General features: G+C 50.9%; 1 protein-coding gene across 32 annotated transcripts in view; it reads right to left on the bottom strand.

Annotated features, from left to right (window-relative positions):
• The window catches only part of Map4k4 (mitogen-activated protein kinase kinase kinase kinase 4), a 119,991-nt gene that overhangs the window by 16,698 nt on the left and 85,697 nt on the right, over positions 1–17,596 (bottom strand). For 2 of the 32 annotated variants that reach the window (XM_021658355.2, XM_021658361.2), the window contains exons 11-20: positions 14,605–14,677; positions 13,140–13,350; positions 10,431–10,592; positions 7,601–7,687; positions 6,830–7,051; positions 6,083–6,244; positions 3,799–4,032; positions 2,944–3,050; positions 1,490–1,641; positions 869–966 (exon numbers count right to left, since the gene is read on the bottom strand). In XM_021658355.2, coding sequence (XP_021514030.1) covers positions 869–966; positions 1,490–1,641; positions 2,944–3,050; positions 3,799–4,032; positions 6,083–6,244; positions 6,830–7,051; positions 7,601–7,687; positions 10,431–10,592; positions 13,140–13,350; positions 14,605–14,677 — 1,508 coding nt within the window. The remainder of the gene's footprint in view (positions 1–868; positions 967–1,489; positions 1,642–2,943; positions 3,051–3,798; positions 4,033–6,082; positions 6,245–6,829; positions 7,052–7,600; positions 7,688–10,430; positions 10,593–13,139; positions 13,351–14,604; positions 14,678–17,596) is intronic. The other 30 variants (XM_060369920.1, XM_060369931.1, XM_060369926.1 and 27 more) reach the window with 17 other exon arrangements.

Genomic DNA, 17,596 nt, shown 5'->3' with positions numbered 1-17,596 from the left:
GCTTCAACAGCTGACTATCACTAAAGTTGAGCTTGTAAGGTTAGAAAATAGTAAGAAGGCAAGCTGAAGGCAGAGTTCACATCTGAGCAGAGCTGAAAGGCAGAGAGAGTGCTGCGGAAGCAGCTGAGCCTGTCAGAGGCTTACCACTTCACCCTGCGGGGCGCACAGTTTCACCGAGGCAGAGAAGAGGCCATCGTCGGTGACGAGAGAGGGAGCAGGCAGCAGGAAAAGGGGGGAAGAAGTCCAGAAATCAGTTAAAGCCGGAATCTACAGCGGCAACAGGCTTAAAATTCCACACCCACCCACAGTCACATGACTGGTCACTACAGTAGGGGCAGGGAGGCAGGGCAGCAGCAGCCACCATTCCAGAGACCAAAAGCATTCCAGCAACAGGGGGCTCTGAGAGGCTGATTTATAAAAATGTATCCTGAAAACATACTGTAAATGCCAAACTCATCAAGGATGGCCAATGTCAAGCAGTAACTGTGTGTGTGTGTGTGTGTGTGTGTGTGTGTGTGTGTGTGTGTGTGTTGGGGCTTGTAGCTCCTAACTGCATTTTCTTCTGTTCTTCTCTGTAATGCTCAGTGAACAATACTTGTAAGGCTGAAGTAGACAACAAAAGCGGCCCTACTAAGAACGTCAGAAGTAAGATGCCTCAGGGACACCCACAAGGGCAGCCTGGCACAGGACATGCTTCCCCATAAACACTGCGGGAGTCTCGGCCTCTTTCTCTTCTTCTTCTTCTTCTTCCTAGAGACTGAGCGTGCCCTCCCACAGGCAGCCACATACCCCAGCCCTGTGAGCCTACTCTGAACACTGAGTGTCCACACAGGCCTAAAATGGAACCAGCTGATTTTACAGTCCTTACAGCGGGCTTGAGGGGTCGGAATACTTCTTTTTTCTCTTCAGGCTTTTTGGCTACATTTTCAAGGCGCTGGGATGGTGAGCCTTCAGACTTGGATGACGCTGTCAGGTTCAGAAGAGACAGAAAAGGCAGAAACACGTGGATACACGCGTGTCATAAGCTGTCCTGCACGCACTCCCCACTACCGAAGCTTCCCGTTTCCCCCTGCTGACTTCCGTTGACCCCACCCATAGCAAGGTCCCCAAGGAGGCTGAACTCCAGGCAAAAGCGGGGGACGCTGGCAGCCTTTGTGAAGTCTCACTTAAAATCCCACATCTACCTACTGTGCGCTCCCGAGTGCTGAGAGGAACTAAAGGGAGTTTCAACTCCTGTCATCAACAGAGCACACCGCCTAGAGCACAGGCAGCAGACCTCAAACTGAAATTGAGGTGTTCGAATCCCAGCTCAGGCGTTTAGGCCTCTGCTGCCCTGGAAATCCAGCTTCCCGAGTAAAGTCACCCTCAGCCATCTATGTCAAAACACCACTTTGTGACATGCCAGCTCCGGTCTCACACACGAGCTGTCCTAACTGCTCACTAAAGTCATGTCTGTTCCCACAGAGAGTGTGCAGGAGAGGCGGCCTACATCTCACTCTGAAGCGTTCACCGGAGCCGCTCTGGGAGCCAGGGTGGGAGCCAGGCTGGGATCCTGAGTTGCTGGACCCTGAGGAGCTGCCGCTGCCTGGCCTGGGAACCAGCTTTTCCACTCTCTCCCACAGGAGCCGGGGCTCGATACTGCTGTTAGAAGAGAGGAGGAACAGTGTCAGCCCACTGCAGTATGGCATACAGGTGTGTGATGTGGGAGGGGAGGAGGAGAGGAGGGGAGGACGAGAGGAGGGGAGGAGGAGAGGAGGAGAGGGGGAGAGGAGGAGAGGAGGGAAGGGGAGGAGGAGAGGAGAGGAGGGGAGGAGGGTAGGAGGGGAAGAGAGGAGGGGAGGAGAGGAGGGGAGGAGAGCCTGCAAACAGCAGTTAATGCCCAGTGCACTGCACACTGGAGAGGGTCAGCATCTGGACATCCTAAACTGGAAGGCGTTAGGTGGTATCTTCCTTCGAAAGCATGTGAAGTCCGTGCTTCACAGGAAAGGCTATGTGGCTGTTCACAGCTACAAATATTTCCATCCTGTCTAGAGACTTTTGGTTGGAAATACCCAGAAAATGCTATGTCTCTAGGCTGACCTCACTCACCATCATTCCATGGCTCTGAATGCCCATGGCGCATCCGTTTTTGCTGAGGAAACAGAGCTGGGAGGCTTCTCTGCCGAGGTCAGACTACAGTGCACCTATGCTGGGGTCCATGCCCTGGACACCGTCACGGGAGGACGGCAGTGCCCTTGCCTGAAGGCCCTGGGTCATCATCAAGCTGGCCACTGTAACTGCACCAGGTTGCCCACAGAGCAGGTCAGTGACGACCAAACGCTTGACAGTGCTAATCTCAGGGCAACCTGAGACAGACTAAGCTTTTCAGGAAGCTAAACACGCAGCACACGCCACATGACCAAACGTCAGAGCCTCGAATTAATCACGTGACTGAGCCCTGGAAACATGGCTGTCACCACCAAGGAGGTGACGTGTTAATTTTATTTCATTTTAATTAAGTTGAATTCATACGGCCAACAGACACAGCCCCTGACCCTCGGCAAGGACGCCATCAGGCCAGCTTAGAGACTACTGCACACTGCTATGTAACACTGACTTCATCATGATTCTTTCACACCAGTCCAAACCCTCACCATTTCCTTTAGACTGAAAAACTCTCTCAAATCACAAGTTTCTCAGGACCTGTTCCCAATCCTCCCTCCTCCATTTCACAGAGAAAAGTACTTTCATTTTAGAACTACTACAATACACATCAGGATTCAAACCTTTTTACTACTGATCAATTTGATGCTGCTGTTGTGTGTGCACACGCCTACATGAAACAGATCGTCTTTTGTCTAGAACCTCAGTGTTGAAAGAGGCACATTCATAAACACAGACAGAGGCTGGCTCTCTAAGCGACGGCCACGCAGAGCACACTTCTTCCTGTCATTTTTCCCGTACCTGGTAGAGTTTCTCTGTCCTGCTTGGCTATTCTGCTGTCCACTGCCCTGCAGTGGGGAATCCCGACGGGACAGGACAGGGGAGCGGGACGTTGTTCTCACGGGAACCTGCAGGCAGGGAACAGCAGTTAGGACTGACCGGGATGAACAGTGCTATCCTCTGCACACACACTCGAACACAGTCCTCCTTAGGCGGACTACCCAACCGTCAACCCTGGCCCCTCCCTGCTCCTGTCCACAGCCTGGACATCTCTATAGTCCTGTCACGCTGCTGTGATGTTTGCACTGAAGCTGCAGGGAACACACAACAGCACTTTTGCTGAGATGATGTGAGAGTCAAGAAAATAAGCTCAAAGAAATCAAACAATGGTCCTTAAATAGATTAGCAGGAAGCAAAGACTGGCAAAGGAGCAAGAAAACATTCAGAGGAAGCAAATTCCAGGTGGAGGGGAAAAATATACTAAAATGTGCCTTTCAATTTCCTTGTGCTATTAACTAGGAAACAGCTTTAATTTTTTTTTTAAAAAAAGTTTTCTTGTTCATTTTTTCCTTGTAAGATTTATGATGTTATACACAATGATGGATAGCTTCCAGATAAATCTACAATTCTATTTAATTTAAGAAGCATGTTGCTTGTAACTTTTCCCTTAAATGTTTCTTACTGACTTATGTTTAAAAACAGGTAACAATAAAAATCTAATCGACCATTGGCTGAGGGTGACGGTGACCGTGTAGGTATGGGACACTGTCCCTCCACAGTCCCTTTGAGATTCCGCTGTGACATCACTGCTCCCATCATCACAGTAAACAGTTGGAATAAAGAGAAACAGCAGGGCGCTGTCTGTCTGCTCCTTACCCTTGGAGGCACCTCGTCAGTGTCTGATCTAGACCACGCCTTTTGGGTGGGGTCGGGTCCCTCTGACTTAGAGTCAGAGCTCTGACTGAGCGCCTCACTGCGGGAGGGCGGGCATGGGTCCTGAGAACGAAGATGGTGGTGTGCGAATTTGGGAGGAGAAGGGTCACTGAAGGAATGGGACCTCGACACAGGGGAAACATTGTTCTTGAGAGATGCCAGGTGGGACCACTGGACCTTACAAGAGAACAAAACACACGACATTCAATGCCTTCTGCGCACAGCCAGCTTTTCCGGTCAGCACTACATCCCAAACAGGAGTGAGCAGGAGCAGATGTGAATCAGGGCGGCACGGCGCCAGGCACGGAGCCCGGTTCCGCTCCGATGGAGAGGCGAGAGAAGGAACAATGCACACTCAGAGGAAACAGTGCCCAGGCGCGCACAGCTGACGGCAGGGAACAGAAGCACTTACAGACCCGAGAGGAGAGCATGCTGCACGCACATCTGTGTCAGCACGGACAGAGGTGGGACCCACAGGACGGGAAAGTGCCACACTGCAGACCTCCCCGCGCCCCAGTGAGAACGCGGCGGAAAGCAGGCCACATCAGCGATGACGCACACGCTCCTCCTACGCCGAGACTAGCAGAGCAACTTCTCAAATTTATCTACTTTTTAAAAAATTTCCTCCCATGCTCAAAATGTTCAAAACCTAGATGAATTTATACTACTTCTATGAGTTATGAAAAAAAGTAGGATTAAAACTTCTTTAGCAAAATGTCCTGTCCCCAGATACCCTGGGCTGAGCAGCCAGACTGAGAATGGAAGAATGTGACTATTTGCCAGCTGCTTGAAAAGCTACTCAGAAATCTACACAGTATCTTCAGCAAGCACTGTCGCTGTCGCAGAACAACCAACAGGACAGCTGCGGCAGCTCTAGTTCCCACAAGGCCTCCCTTACTGGCTTCTGCAGGCAGAACCAGTCCCTGCCAGCGGCTACACCATGGTACGCAGGCCCTGTGGCTCACAGTGGAGCCAGAGAACCTAGCTTTGGTACAGCCTCATACTACTGAAACGTTTTCAGCGTTTGCTGTGAAAACAGAAATGAACGTGTCACAGAACAGCAGTAGAGGGACTCAGCGATAGGAGCCACATGGGTGTGTCCTCAAGAACTCGCCACAGGGTGGGCCTCGGCCTGGAGCGCTCCAGGTAGGGGAGGGGAGGGGAAGAGCAGGACGGCTTCTGAACCCCCATCAACCACGTGGGAGCCGAACCCAGGGGCTCCCGGGGTCTCTGCTGATCAGGTCAGTTTACCCTTGGGCTGGGTCCAGCTTCAGGACAGATGGCTCCTGTGCATCTCGGGAGAAGCGCAGCACGGAGCTGAGGAGCAGGGTAGCCTCTTACACAGCATCTCATGCTACTGTCTTCTTCTTTTACTCTCTGAGGCTCTCTGCTGCACTACACAATGCCCACCTCAGGTCTACCCGTCTAAACCCTGCGCCATAGCCGCTGACTACCCAGGAGGCTTTGTGACTGCAAAGCACACCCCAATTCTCGGGTGAGTGCAAGGTGCAGGGCAAACACCAGTGCCAAGAGCAGGGAGCTCAGGGGTGTGTCTGAGGCTGTCCACACTACAGAGCAGCCTCTTGAGGGAGAGCGCCAGAAACGGTGTTTGGGGCTGAAATGCAGGCTCAGCCCTTCTGTCCTGTACTTTCCTTTCCAGAGAACACGGCAGCTTCTCTCCCGAGCACTCAGACAAGGCAGAGTAAGGAAAGGTTGTAACCTCTGTCCTGACCTCCTACAGGAGAGCAATATTCAACCCATTGGCCATAACCTGTTTCCAATCTTGACATGGGTGAGAATCTGCTTAAGCTTTTCTTTCCACAGAAAAATCTACTGATTCAGCCAAATAAGTAGAATCATGTGTGAAACTGCATGGGGGGCCTCTGAGGGCCTTCAGCCAGCAGACCACAAGGTAGCAGACCACTGTAAAGCGTGTGGGAGAAAGGGCCCCGGCTCTCTTCTGATGCGCTTACACAGTAAAATCAACTTCCTAAAAGCCTAATAAAAAAATCTGTGTAGGAAGAAGGAGGGATTTCCCTGTTGAGTTAAGGAGGGAAAATGAGATTGCTGCCTGGCAGCACCTGAACGGGTCGGAGGAGAACTCTTAAAAAGACCGACCGCAGCCCTCCTTTCCCTACAGCGGAGTGTGTGCCCTCTTCTCTTCCAGCTGTGGCGGTGGGAAGTGTGGTGCCCGAGCCGCCCGCACAGCGAAGGCTGCGGCTGCTACCTGGGGCTCCGCTGGTCTCTGCAGGGCGGGGTGCACAGACTCGGAGTTGCCGCTGGAGAAGGACTCTGACCGGGACGGCACCGGCGGCTCGGCTCCTCTGCCTGTCTGCTTAGACTGGGCCTCGGGGGAGCTGTGGTTAGTCTTTCTAAATCTATCTTCCACCTGCAGCGGAGAGTTAGAAGACACGCTCCATGTTAGTACGGGGAGGAGAGACGAGAGGAAAAGCAGGACAAGCAGGAGAGATCTGTTTTCTTCAGCTGTGAGACAGAGCTGGACAGTGGTGCTGAAGCAGGGCTAAGGTTTGCTCCGTGACTCTAACGTCTGCTCCCTGCTTCTCCTCCGTGAAGGTGAGCACACAGGAAGGACGGCACCTGCAGGCTAGCCACGCCCTTCTGCCAAGCCCGAACGGGAGCAGGAGGCTCCCTCACCCTCTGGCGATCTAAGCACCAACTAAGCCGTAAGAAATCTGGTGAAAGCCTACCTCCTCCTCACAGGAGCGCTAGGCCAGACCAGCATTTCTCCCACTCACTCGCTAGAGAATATGGCACCAAGCATTCTTTCTGCGTGGTTCCCTTTCCAATTCCTCTAATATTTGCTAATGGAGGCATACGTGTGGAAAACGAAGGTGAGCCACTGGCTGGCACCAAGGTCCAGCCTGGCGCTCACGGTACAGCGCTTAACAGTCACGAGGGAACGTCCCAGAGCTCTCTCAGGACCAGAGTATAGGCAGTAAGTGAAAGCAGATACCTCGCGCGCTCTGTCAGCAGGGTCATAGTGAGGAGGCCTGGGCTCTGGAGCATGGTAGCTGGCTTTGCTCCTGTCCGGCTGCGGCTGCGGCGGCGGCGGCGGCTGCGGCTGCGGCCTCCTGTGGTCGTGCTGTAGAGACAGGAGATATGCTTGTTCTTGTTGCAACTGCCTCTGGAGCCTCTCTGCCTGCCGGTGCTCCTCCATCTCCCGCCAGCGGCACTCCTTGGAGAGGGAGAGGGCGACACTGAATCTGGGGCCGTGGCGAGCTCGGCTCTCCTCGGGAGCCCTTCTCAACTTCTGTCTTTTTTTAAACAGCGCTTTCCTCCCCTTGTGTGAGAGCCAGGCAAAATGGCTGGGTGTTAATAGCATGTTACCTGTGTAAAATGTGACAGCATTTGCTAACTGTAAGATCGTGCAGAGCAAAGGAATTCAAGCCAACATGAGATACAGTGGAACATACACACAGACTCAGCACAAATCCTACAGCGTGCGCTGTGCGCCTGACACCTTCAGCGTTTCCATCCACTGAGTGCCAAGCTCTGCCTAAGGCCTGACAGCAATCTAGCAAGCAAGAGGAGTCAACTTCCTAGAGGGAGTTAAGCACGGGCCAATTTACACTGCGCCTGGTGCCACGGCCACAGAGGAGCAGATCTTCTCCAGAACCTGGCCATCACAGCAAGCCCAAAAAGCCTTGACAGCCACCGTAGCTGGCCAACTTCGGGGAGGGACAACGGCCTGTGGCTAAGGAAGGGGACGGAGGCGGGGCGTTACCAGTAGCATGGCCTGCTCCTGGAGCAGCTGCTGCTGCAGGATCTCCAGGTGCCGCTGCTCCTCCTCCAGCTGCCGCCTGATGTACTCCTGTCACAAGGAAACCACCCAGCGGTCAGTACACCCGGGAGGAGCACCCTCTCCTGCACAGGCAACCAGGAACTGCCCACAAGCTTGACCACAAGCTCGCCCAGGAGGGCACTGCAGCTAAAGACAACCTGCTGCTGAGGAGAGGCTTCAAGTGGGGCAGAGAGGTGCGCGGCGTCTGACACACTCCGGCCTCACACACGGTGGCGTGGGACCACTGCGACACTCTCATTGCACCCAATGCCGAAGTCTGAAGAGCATCTTCCTCCTAGGGATGGAAGGCTCTGCGGACAATGCGAGTTTATTTAGAATCGGGGATGCTGGTTAGCGAAGATCTGCTTCCAAGGCATCCTCTCAAATAAGCACAGACCAGCAGCTTTTGAAAACTAAAACCCAAATCTAAGACTTCAAAACAAAACAAAAACCCACCCATGATCTGTGTTTCTGCCGATGACTCCCACGGTGCCTGGAGTGGCGGAAGGCTGAGGGTGCGGCGAGGAATCACAGCCTGGGGGGCCTCTACAAGTAAACTGACCAAGCTCTCAGTGACGAGCTTGTGTGCACGGGCACACACGGCGGACTGATGACGCCATGACAGTGGGAGAAAAATGGCCACTGCATCACGATGGGAACGGGTCATCAAAAGCGGAGCACACACCCTGCCACGCTTAAAGCCCTCAGCTCAAGCTCCAGCACTGGGAAGGGGTATGTGAGAGGCAGGAGCACACTCAACCCTGAAGTCACACACATCGTAGCTGGACAAAGACGTCCAGAGTCTGCACCCGGGTCCACCGAGGACAAGCCACTGCACACTTTTAGCCTTCCACGATCTGCTCTCTCGCCCGAGAAACGGACCGTGAGCTAGACAGGAACTCTTCTCAAGAGAACAGCTTTTTATAGGACACCTTCTTTTCCATGGGGGAACAACCACCACCACCACCCTGACATTCACCACTGCCTACCTGTCCCAGGAGGAAGCAAAGGAGGGGCGTGGAAAGCGGCCCAGGGGTTGGGTTCTGTTTCTATAGTAGCCCCATTTCAAGGCACATCCTTGAAGCAAAATGAGCCAAAGACTCGGGCTGAACAAAGTTTAAGGTAACCAACAGTTCTGCTCAGGAGCCAGCAGACAGCAGAGAAACAGTGACCCGCAGACACTTCCACCAAACTGAACCCCCAAAGCCAGGTGGCTTTAGCTAGTGCCTGACCCTGCGGTCACTCGAGCACCAAGTGCTCCCTGATGAACATGCGGCCTTAGCTGTCTGAGAAAGGGAGTATGAGTCCCAAGTCACTTATTTTTTGAAAAAAAAAAAAAAAAAAAAGAGTTAAATCCAAACCAGAAAGATCAAGTTACTATATTTTTTTGTTGTTTCTGACTTTAAAATGCAAGAAAATCGGGGAAAACCACAGTGTCTACTCAAAAAAATGCTGGACACACAGTGAGCACAGAGGACAGGACACATACACTTGCACAGGAATGCAACATTCACTTCAGCGAGTTTAACAGAGAAACAGTGTGAATTCAGAAAAGAAAACTGGAGTAAAACAACCAGCTTAAGGAACCCTTAAAGGGCAGGGCACTTGCTATTCTCAATTTTTCCCAAAGTTCTCAAGATTTATGTATATTTTGTATTTGTGAGTGTTGTGCCTGCATACCGTATGTATGCACTGTTGGGATCAGGAAAGGCACACTGATCCCTGAACTGGAGTTACACACGCTGTGAGGGGCCATGCAGTGATGAGAACTAAGCCAGGCTCCTCTAGAAGAGCTGCTCAGCCATCGCTCACAAGCTCGTGACAAGCACCAACACCGCATTACAGGTGAAGTGTCACCAAGCTTCTCGTCACAGTCACACGCGGTCACACGCCCAGGTGACCTCTCGACAAGGAGCATTTTCACAACTTCTTAGCACTCGGGCATAAACATGATAAAAATATTAATACTTAACTACCATACACAGATAAGCACCACTGTGAGAAGCAAGAGGGAGACAGCAGCGGGCAGGCGACAGCACGGAGGTGAGGCTCTGGGAAACGGGGTGCCTGCGCACACCCAAGGTCAGACTCGAGGTCAGGGAGCACCAAGGACAGTGGCTGGACCACCACACGCCGAGGATAAAGTCACGGTCTGTAAGTCCTCTAACCCTGAACTCCACGCACTCCTCAAAACGACTCCCGTTCACCGGTGTCCTTTACTCAAAGCTCAAGACCCAGAACGGTCATTTCAAAGACAGGAGAGTGAAAGAAACTAAGAAAGTTACCTTCTGCCTGCACAGTTTATGAAGTTTGCAGATAAGCTATACAAGCAATAAAACACTTTTTCATTAGCTATACAAAAATCTTTAATGCTACAAATGTGTACGTGTGTGTGTGTGTGTGTGTGTGTGTGTGTGTGTGTGTGTGCAAACTTGTACTGTAGCACTCACTCAGCCACTAGGTATTTCAAACATTTATAAGAAACTTCCTTACACTGGTTTTACTTTCCCTCTCCGAAGGTTAGTATCACCCAGACACCCGGAGCTCAGAGCACGGCACTCTTCAGACTCCGGCTAGTTTCAAAGGGTCTCTAACCTGTGACTGTTGTTATACTTTTGGAAGAGAGGAGTCAAGTTGTTGGTGTTTCCGTTGTGTTTAGACACCTAGGCCTCTGAGTGTGCACACACGTGCCGGGGGCTGTACACCTGTGTGCGTTCCTCTGCCCCGGTCCGCAGCTCTCCAGGATGAGGAACCAGCGTTCCCGAGGCCTCACCTGCTCCCGCTCCACTCTCCTCTTCTCCTCCTCCGCCCGCCTCCGCTCCTCCTCCTCCTTGCGCCTGCGCTCCAGTTCCTCCAGGCGCCTCTTCTCCTCCTGCTCGCGCCTCCGCTGCTCGCGCTCCTGCTGCCTCCTGGCCTCCCGCTCTCGCCGCTGTTGCTGCAGAAGTAGAAGCATGCAGTTACCGGGGCTGCCAGCTCAGCTGAGATGCGCTGCCGTGACGAGCAGGTGTGTCTGACCCTGCCTGCACGGCCAGTATCCCATGCGTGCCCTGGTCACCCCATCACCGCTGCCCTGGTTTCCACGCAGGAAGCCATCACCCGTAACACCTACTGTCTAACCTAGAGGTCAGCAAGACCTTCAGTCATGGGCATCACTAACTATCCAGGACCAAAAGTCAGACCGAAAAGAAAGAAATGAATAAAGGGTAGAGAAAAGGACAAAGAAAGCAAATACTGAAAACTGAGAAGCATGCATGAGAAAGACAAAACAAAATCGACATTAGCAACAACAAACCAAACACTTCTATTCCTGCCAGGGACACCTCACTGCGACCTGGGAGAGAACTGGGAGCTTCTATGTCTCTGGCTTTGTGTCAGAAACTAAACATTTAAAAATCTATATCTGTCGTACCTAAGTATAATTGTCTTCAAAACCCTAAGGAGTCGGAACCTCACCCCTACTGTAGTGTCAGGAAATGATTTGCCCAATGTCCCCAGCCAAAGCCTCTGCTAACACAGCCATGCTGGCTGGCTCTAACGTCCACTCTGTGCTGCACGCCATGCCACGCCCAGTGACAGAGCCAAGTCAACATGACCTTTTATTCAATTAGTTTAAGTTAAAAAACCACTAAATTTAATTAAAATATATTATCAGGAAGAAGACAAAGATAATGTCTCTGAAACACAGAAACCTGCCTCTAGGGCTGGAGAAACGGCTTAGAGGTGAAGTGCCCTGGCTGCTCTTCCAGAGGCCCCGGCTCAGTTCCCAGCGCCCATATGGTGGCTCACAACCATCTATAGATCAAACACAGGGACCTGATGCTCTCTTCTGGTCACTGTGAGCATGACAGGCACATGGTGCAATACATACAAGCAGGTCAAACATTCATACGCATAAAATTAATAAACCTTAAAAAAAACTCAATTATCAACTGAAAGCTTTCAAAAAGCATTTTCTTCTTGGCTTCAAGTAAAACATTTTTAGAAATTTAAGTTCTATGAAGGAATGGCTATGTTTAGGTCCCTTTTCCCTCTCCATGTCTAAGTCACCTTCAGGAGAGGAACAGACAGTCCACTGCATGTAGGGGCCCTGAGGGTGGCCTAACAGAGAATAACGGAAACACTGAGGCAGCCAGTCTAACTCCCGAGGACCTGCTTCCTGAGAAACAAGATGACGGTGCCTGTCTCAGGGACTAGACGGTGGAGAGTCTGGAGCCCCGGGGAACCAGGCCACCCGCCCGGGCAGTGGGCAGTGTCCCGGGACATGGTGGGCGCCACCCATCCTGGACCGTGCAGGCCGCAAACTCATTCCAGTTTTGTGCTGTTCATCTAGTGGTGAATGCAGCCTCAGGAAAGATCTCACAGAGGACTGCAAGTGAACGTTTAAAAGTTACGAACACTAGCGAGTTCTCTTCCTGGAGTCCTAGCTACATACTCCCATCACCTCCCCCAGCGAGAGCACTGGTCCTCCCCAGAGCACATCAACCGTGACAGCACAGACTAATCCACAACCTGCGAGTGTCTGTTATTAATCTAAATCCCACCGAGCATGTCACTGCAGGGCTTTTTGATGGTTCTTCTGCTAGAGAAAACAAAGGTTAAAAAAATGTTTAAAGCAAATAGAAACAAGCGATGAAAGAGAACTTAGAGGTGTATGAAGTAGGAGATGGTCAAGAAAAGAAAATCAAAGTTTTGGTTCTCAAGGGAATTACAGGGAAATCGTACATGTTTGTGAGTTAGAAATAAAATTAACCTATAAATAACTATATCACCAACACTGATACTAGTTAACACTAATGGCTTAAATGAACTTGGTGCACCCTGTACTTCCCTGCCACAAACTGCAGTTAATCTTACTGACTATTCTACATTCTGAATTTCTCTTAAAACCAAAACATTTACATGTGTATGTGGGGTGTGTGCAAGCACACGTATGACATCAGGACAGCTTGCTGGGGTTGGTTCTCCACACCACCCGGGATGGGGGAGGGGGCAGTCAAACTGGTCGCCACGCAGGGTAGCAAGTACCTAATCTGTGGAATCATCTCACTGGCCTCAATTTTTCTTACTCTTAAATCCACCCCAAAGGGATTGCATTTAGGGAGCAATATTTTTCATAAGAAAAAGTCTGAGGTTTCAGAAAAATAGAAAATTGGGGTACAGCCGCCAAGAAATGGCAAAGGAGTTAGGTCAAGTATAAGTGAGTCAATCTGAGCACCACAGAAGCACTCCAGCAAGCTGCTCTAGGGCCATCTTGAGGACCAGCAGTTCTGCATCAAATACGTCTAAGTGACAGGCAGCTCCTCGGCACGTTTAACAAGAAACCCATTCCCAGGGCCTCGAGAATGTGAGGCCTGATGGTGCATGGCCACACATCCCTCCGCAGGCTCTGCTGCGCTGCATCAGGCTGTGGACCTGTGGCCTCGCGTCTCCCCAGCAGATGTGGAGACGGGCAAGGAGGAGGAACCGACACGGAGCTTCCTACCTCCTCCAGCCGCCGCCTCTGCTCCTTCTGCTGCTCAATCCGCTTCTGCCGCTCGGCCAGTAGCTGCCTCTTATACTCCTCCTGCTCCCGGAGCTGCTGCTCCTGCAGAAGCTGCTGCCTGCGCAGGGCCTCGGAGCGCTCCTTGTTCTCCTGCTGCAGCCTCAGGAAATCCCGGCGCAGGGTAGACTCTCCAGGCACGTTGACGATGGAGCTGCGGGGGGACAGGGCCATCAGGCTCTGTCACATCGGCCTCTGGGCGCGTGACCAGCCTGGGCTCCTAGTCCTCTTCCCCAGCCTGCTTCCTGAGCCCAGGCTTCAGGCAAGGTGTCCAGCAGGATGACCCCACCCCCCAGGTGACTCCGCCCACCGCTCAGAGGCCTTGCACCTTCCTCTATCATTTGTAATGTCTGAAAGCTCCCTCCTGGTGGCCGAGCATTTCTACCTAGGCCTCTCACATCAGTTCAGGTGACAGCGTAAGGCTGAGCTCACCTGTCTCACGTGTCCCGGTCTCACGCTGGCCCTCTCATTTTCCATGATTACAAAGAAAGGGCAGCGCTCACTGATCAGTCCTTCATTCCCTCTGGCCAGCACCAGGCCAGCTCTGCACTCTGCCACGATGTTTTATGGTCGAGGTGGCAGCAGGCCCTTGCGAATGGGCTTGCACAGAAACCTTGGCTCACATCTTTCCTGCTTTGGGGACTGCTGCGCTGCAAGCTCATATTACACGGAACCCCAAGACACAAACCATAAACTCCTCCTCCTATACACGCACTGTGCATCGCACACACGTGCCACTGGGCTCCCGAAGAGCCGTTCCATCGCTCACGACATCAATTCTAACTTCTCTGAAACTGTAGATTGAAATGGACTCTATCTTCTGTTTAAGTTAGTCTAAGAATTCGACCTCCCGTTCCCAGCACATGGCTCCCACAGGTCTCAACACGACCTTCGCTCTTAGTTTTGTTTAGTACTCAGGCATACGTGAGGCCAGGTGAAACGACAGTCAGGCAAACCCACGAAGGAAAAATGTGACCAAGTAAATCCGCTCTTTCAACCTTTGGCCAGGCAGAACACACTCCGAGGGGGCCAAACGCTGGCAACCACATATGCACAGAGGGACACAAGGCTCCCGGAAGGAGTCTGGCAACAGAGGCCCTGCAGGACTGAACCGATGCTGCTCTGTGGCAGGACTGACTGTCCGCAAAAGACCTGGACCACTCTGCCTTCTGGAGCAAGAAATGTCAGAAGCACCATTTCCTCAGCCTCCAACGTAACACTCGGTTACAAACAAAACCAAAACACCAGGTAAGAGCTTGAGGTGGAGAGCTGTTGACAGAAATCTGTCATGGGGAGAAGAAGGGCAGGCAGGAGGGGGGCCAGGCCCGTCTGTGGCTAGAGAGCCTTCCGGAACGCTGGCGTCAACGGAGCTTCATCGCTCATAAGGCAGCCACGGTGGCGTCAGTACCTTGGCTCTCCTTCCTGTTCAGGCACTTCCTCCTCTTCTTCCTCACTCCCACTGTACTCATACTCGGTTTCATCTGAAAGACAAGGACAGGAGAAATGGGAGTTGACGGGCCCTGGCGGCTGTCTAAGGATGGGCACACAGCATCTTGCAGAGGACACACACAGAAGCAATGCTCATGGCTGCTGCCATGCTGGGAAGTTCCCTGCTGGCTTCACCCCCACAGAAGAGCTGGTCTTTCAGCACCAGCTTATCTGTGAGAGGCTCCACACCAGGAAACAGCTCAACAGCACCAGTATATTCACACAAAACAAGCTGTCATGAATGCCAGTGAAATAAAAACAGATGACACAGACACAGATGACAGCATAAACAGATGTCCACAGGAAGACAAAGAGGTTTAACTACCGAACCAACCAAGGCAGCACAACCACTTGTTTAATTACTTTCCCATTTGAGGTTCCGTGAGGTGCACGGGAGAGAGCTTTGCCAGATGGAGGTAAAGGAAACATGAAGTATGCATTTTGCAGCAGTAACAGAACTAAACATTCCCGAAACCTCACCGAGGAGGAGGCAGGAAGAGTATTAAAGGCTGAGGGTGAGGAGAAGCTACGGGTGCCATCTTCGGGATGTGGCATACGGCCACATCCACGGCTGCAGCTGCCTGTACAAGACTGGACAAGACCACTCAAGCCACCATCCCAGCACGGCACACATGGGGAGGTGCCAGGCCTCACCCTTACTGAGAAGCTATCGGCCACCCATCACTGCTGGGGAAGGGATGGAACTTTTCCTTTGAGGTGTGGCCTCAACCACACCTGTTGACTGCTGTCTCCCAGAAATACACTTAGCTAGCAAAGATGCCCAAAAACTGAGGTGGAGGCTAGAAATCAACTGACCACACAAAGGATTGTGTGCACAAGCAGACAGAGCTAATGCTGTATCTGATACAGTTACTCTGACACCAAAGTCAGAAGAATAAAGTCAAGCAATAAGAGCTAAGAAAGGAACAACTCACCAGGAACATCTAATAATTATGAAGATTCACTCATGAACAGTGTTGTGAAAGGTCCTGACAGAATTTCACTGCGTGAGCCAATACCCACCAGGCATACGTACACAGTTCCTCCACACTCAAACCCACGACAGATACTTTAGAGCTGAGCTACGCCATGAGTCAACTGAGTTTACCAATATCTACTGGTTATTCCATCTTCACACAAAATCTGACCTAAAACTGACCAACACACAGACAGGTAGACAGGGAGAGGTGAGCAGACAGACTCCCTTTCTGCTGCCAGACCACGGTGAAACACACGTAGAAATAACCAACAGCCAAGAAGCCTTGGCTCCCAAACCACACTCTTCTGAGTGAAGCGAATGAAAGATGGTCATCTCCTGCCCCTCTGTGTACCGCCCGGGAACCCGGAGAGACGCTTACTACTGTCGGTAAGATGGTAAAAATTCAGGGACCTCAAGTAAAGCTTTCGAAAAAACAGGACGCTAAAACAAAACCTAGCACATGACAAGAGATTAAGGCCAGAGCAGAAAGAAATGAAACAGACACAGAAAGAACAATGCATGAAACTAATCAAAAGATCTAGTTCATTGAGATTAACTCCTAGTTAAACTAATAAAAGCAGAGAAAAAGGCCAAATTAATAAAAATAAAGATGAAAAGCAAGTTGTCACCATAGAGCCAATGAAATCCAAAAGATCATTAGAGAATGCTTTGAAAACTTATATTCCAAAGGCTGGAAAACACAGAAGAAAGGAATTAATTTCTAAAGGCCTACAATTTACCACACTTTAATCTGTAAGACACAAGCCTTTAGCTAGGCCCTTAACAAGCCCAGAGACCAGAGCAGTGAGAAGAAGGCTTATAAAACAAAGTCCAGGGCCAGACAAATGCAGCGCAGGCTGTGCCAAATACTTAGAGGACCTAACACCAGAACTCTCACAGTCTACCAAAAAGAAGGGGAATAACTCTGGTGAACTCATTCTGTCAGGCCAAGATAACCCTACCAGCAAGACTGAATAAAGATATAATAAGAACATTAAAGGCCAATTTCTCTAATGCATACTGGGTGAAAAATTCTTCAACAAAATACTCAAAGACTGTATTCCAGAATGTATTAAACCAGATACCACAACCCAAACGGTTTTATCTAAGGACACAGAGCGGCGCAAAACAAGCAATGTAAGATATGACATAAATGAACTTCAGGACAGAGCTCAAGTGCAGACACGGCATTAGACAAAGTTAAATGTGTCTTCCTGAGGAGCCCACATCACGGTACACAGCCATCCCAGCACATGAGAGGCTGAGAAAGAAGCAGCGCTGTGAATCTGCAAGCTTGGGCTACAGAGATGCCCACCTTCTAAAAAAACACCGTCCTGAAGAAGTTAGGAACACAAACTTCAGAATACACATCTAAATAGCAAAGGTTACACACGGCAAACCTACAAGTAATGCTCTACCAGATGGGGACAAGCAGCAAATCCTCAAAGTCTAGAACCGCACACTTATTTAATATAATGTTTCAATCCCACCCAGCTAAAATGGTAAGCCATTAGAAAAACACGTAAGAAACAAGTCAAAAGACTGTTAATCTCAGACACCACATCCTCTCCTTAACAACCCTACCATCAAACTCAGATCTGATAAACACTTTTCGTCAACTTTCAGCATACAAAATTAGCATATAAAACCCAGTTGCTTCCCTATATATCAACAGCAACCTTACTGCGAAAGAGATAACAGCATCCAGGAATAAAGCTGGCCAAGGAAGTGCGAGGCCTCTGCAATAGAACTCTAAGTCTCCTGATGATGACACCGCAGGGAAAAACCTTCCCATGTTAAAGAGAAAAAGATCCAGAAACTTGCTATGTGACGGAAGACTCGGAGCAGCCAAGTAATTCTAACAGGAAGTGCACAGCTGGCCACACACTATGCTAGAGGAACAGTGACAAAGCACGGCACCGGGAAAAACAGA

This window comes from Meriones unguiculatus, chromosome 16 (assembly GCF_030254825.1).
Source record: "Meriones unguiculatus strain TT.TT164.6M chromosome 16, Bangor_MerUng_6.1, whole genome shotgun sequence".
Lineage (NCBI taxonomy): Eukaryota > Metazoa > Chordata > Mammalia > Rodentia > Muridae > Meriones > Meriones unguiculatus.
This window is presented reverse-complemented; position numbering and strand designations above follow the sequence as displayed.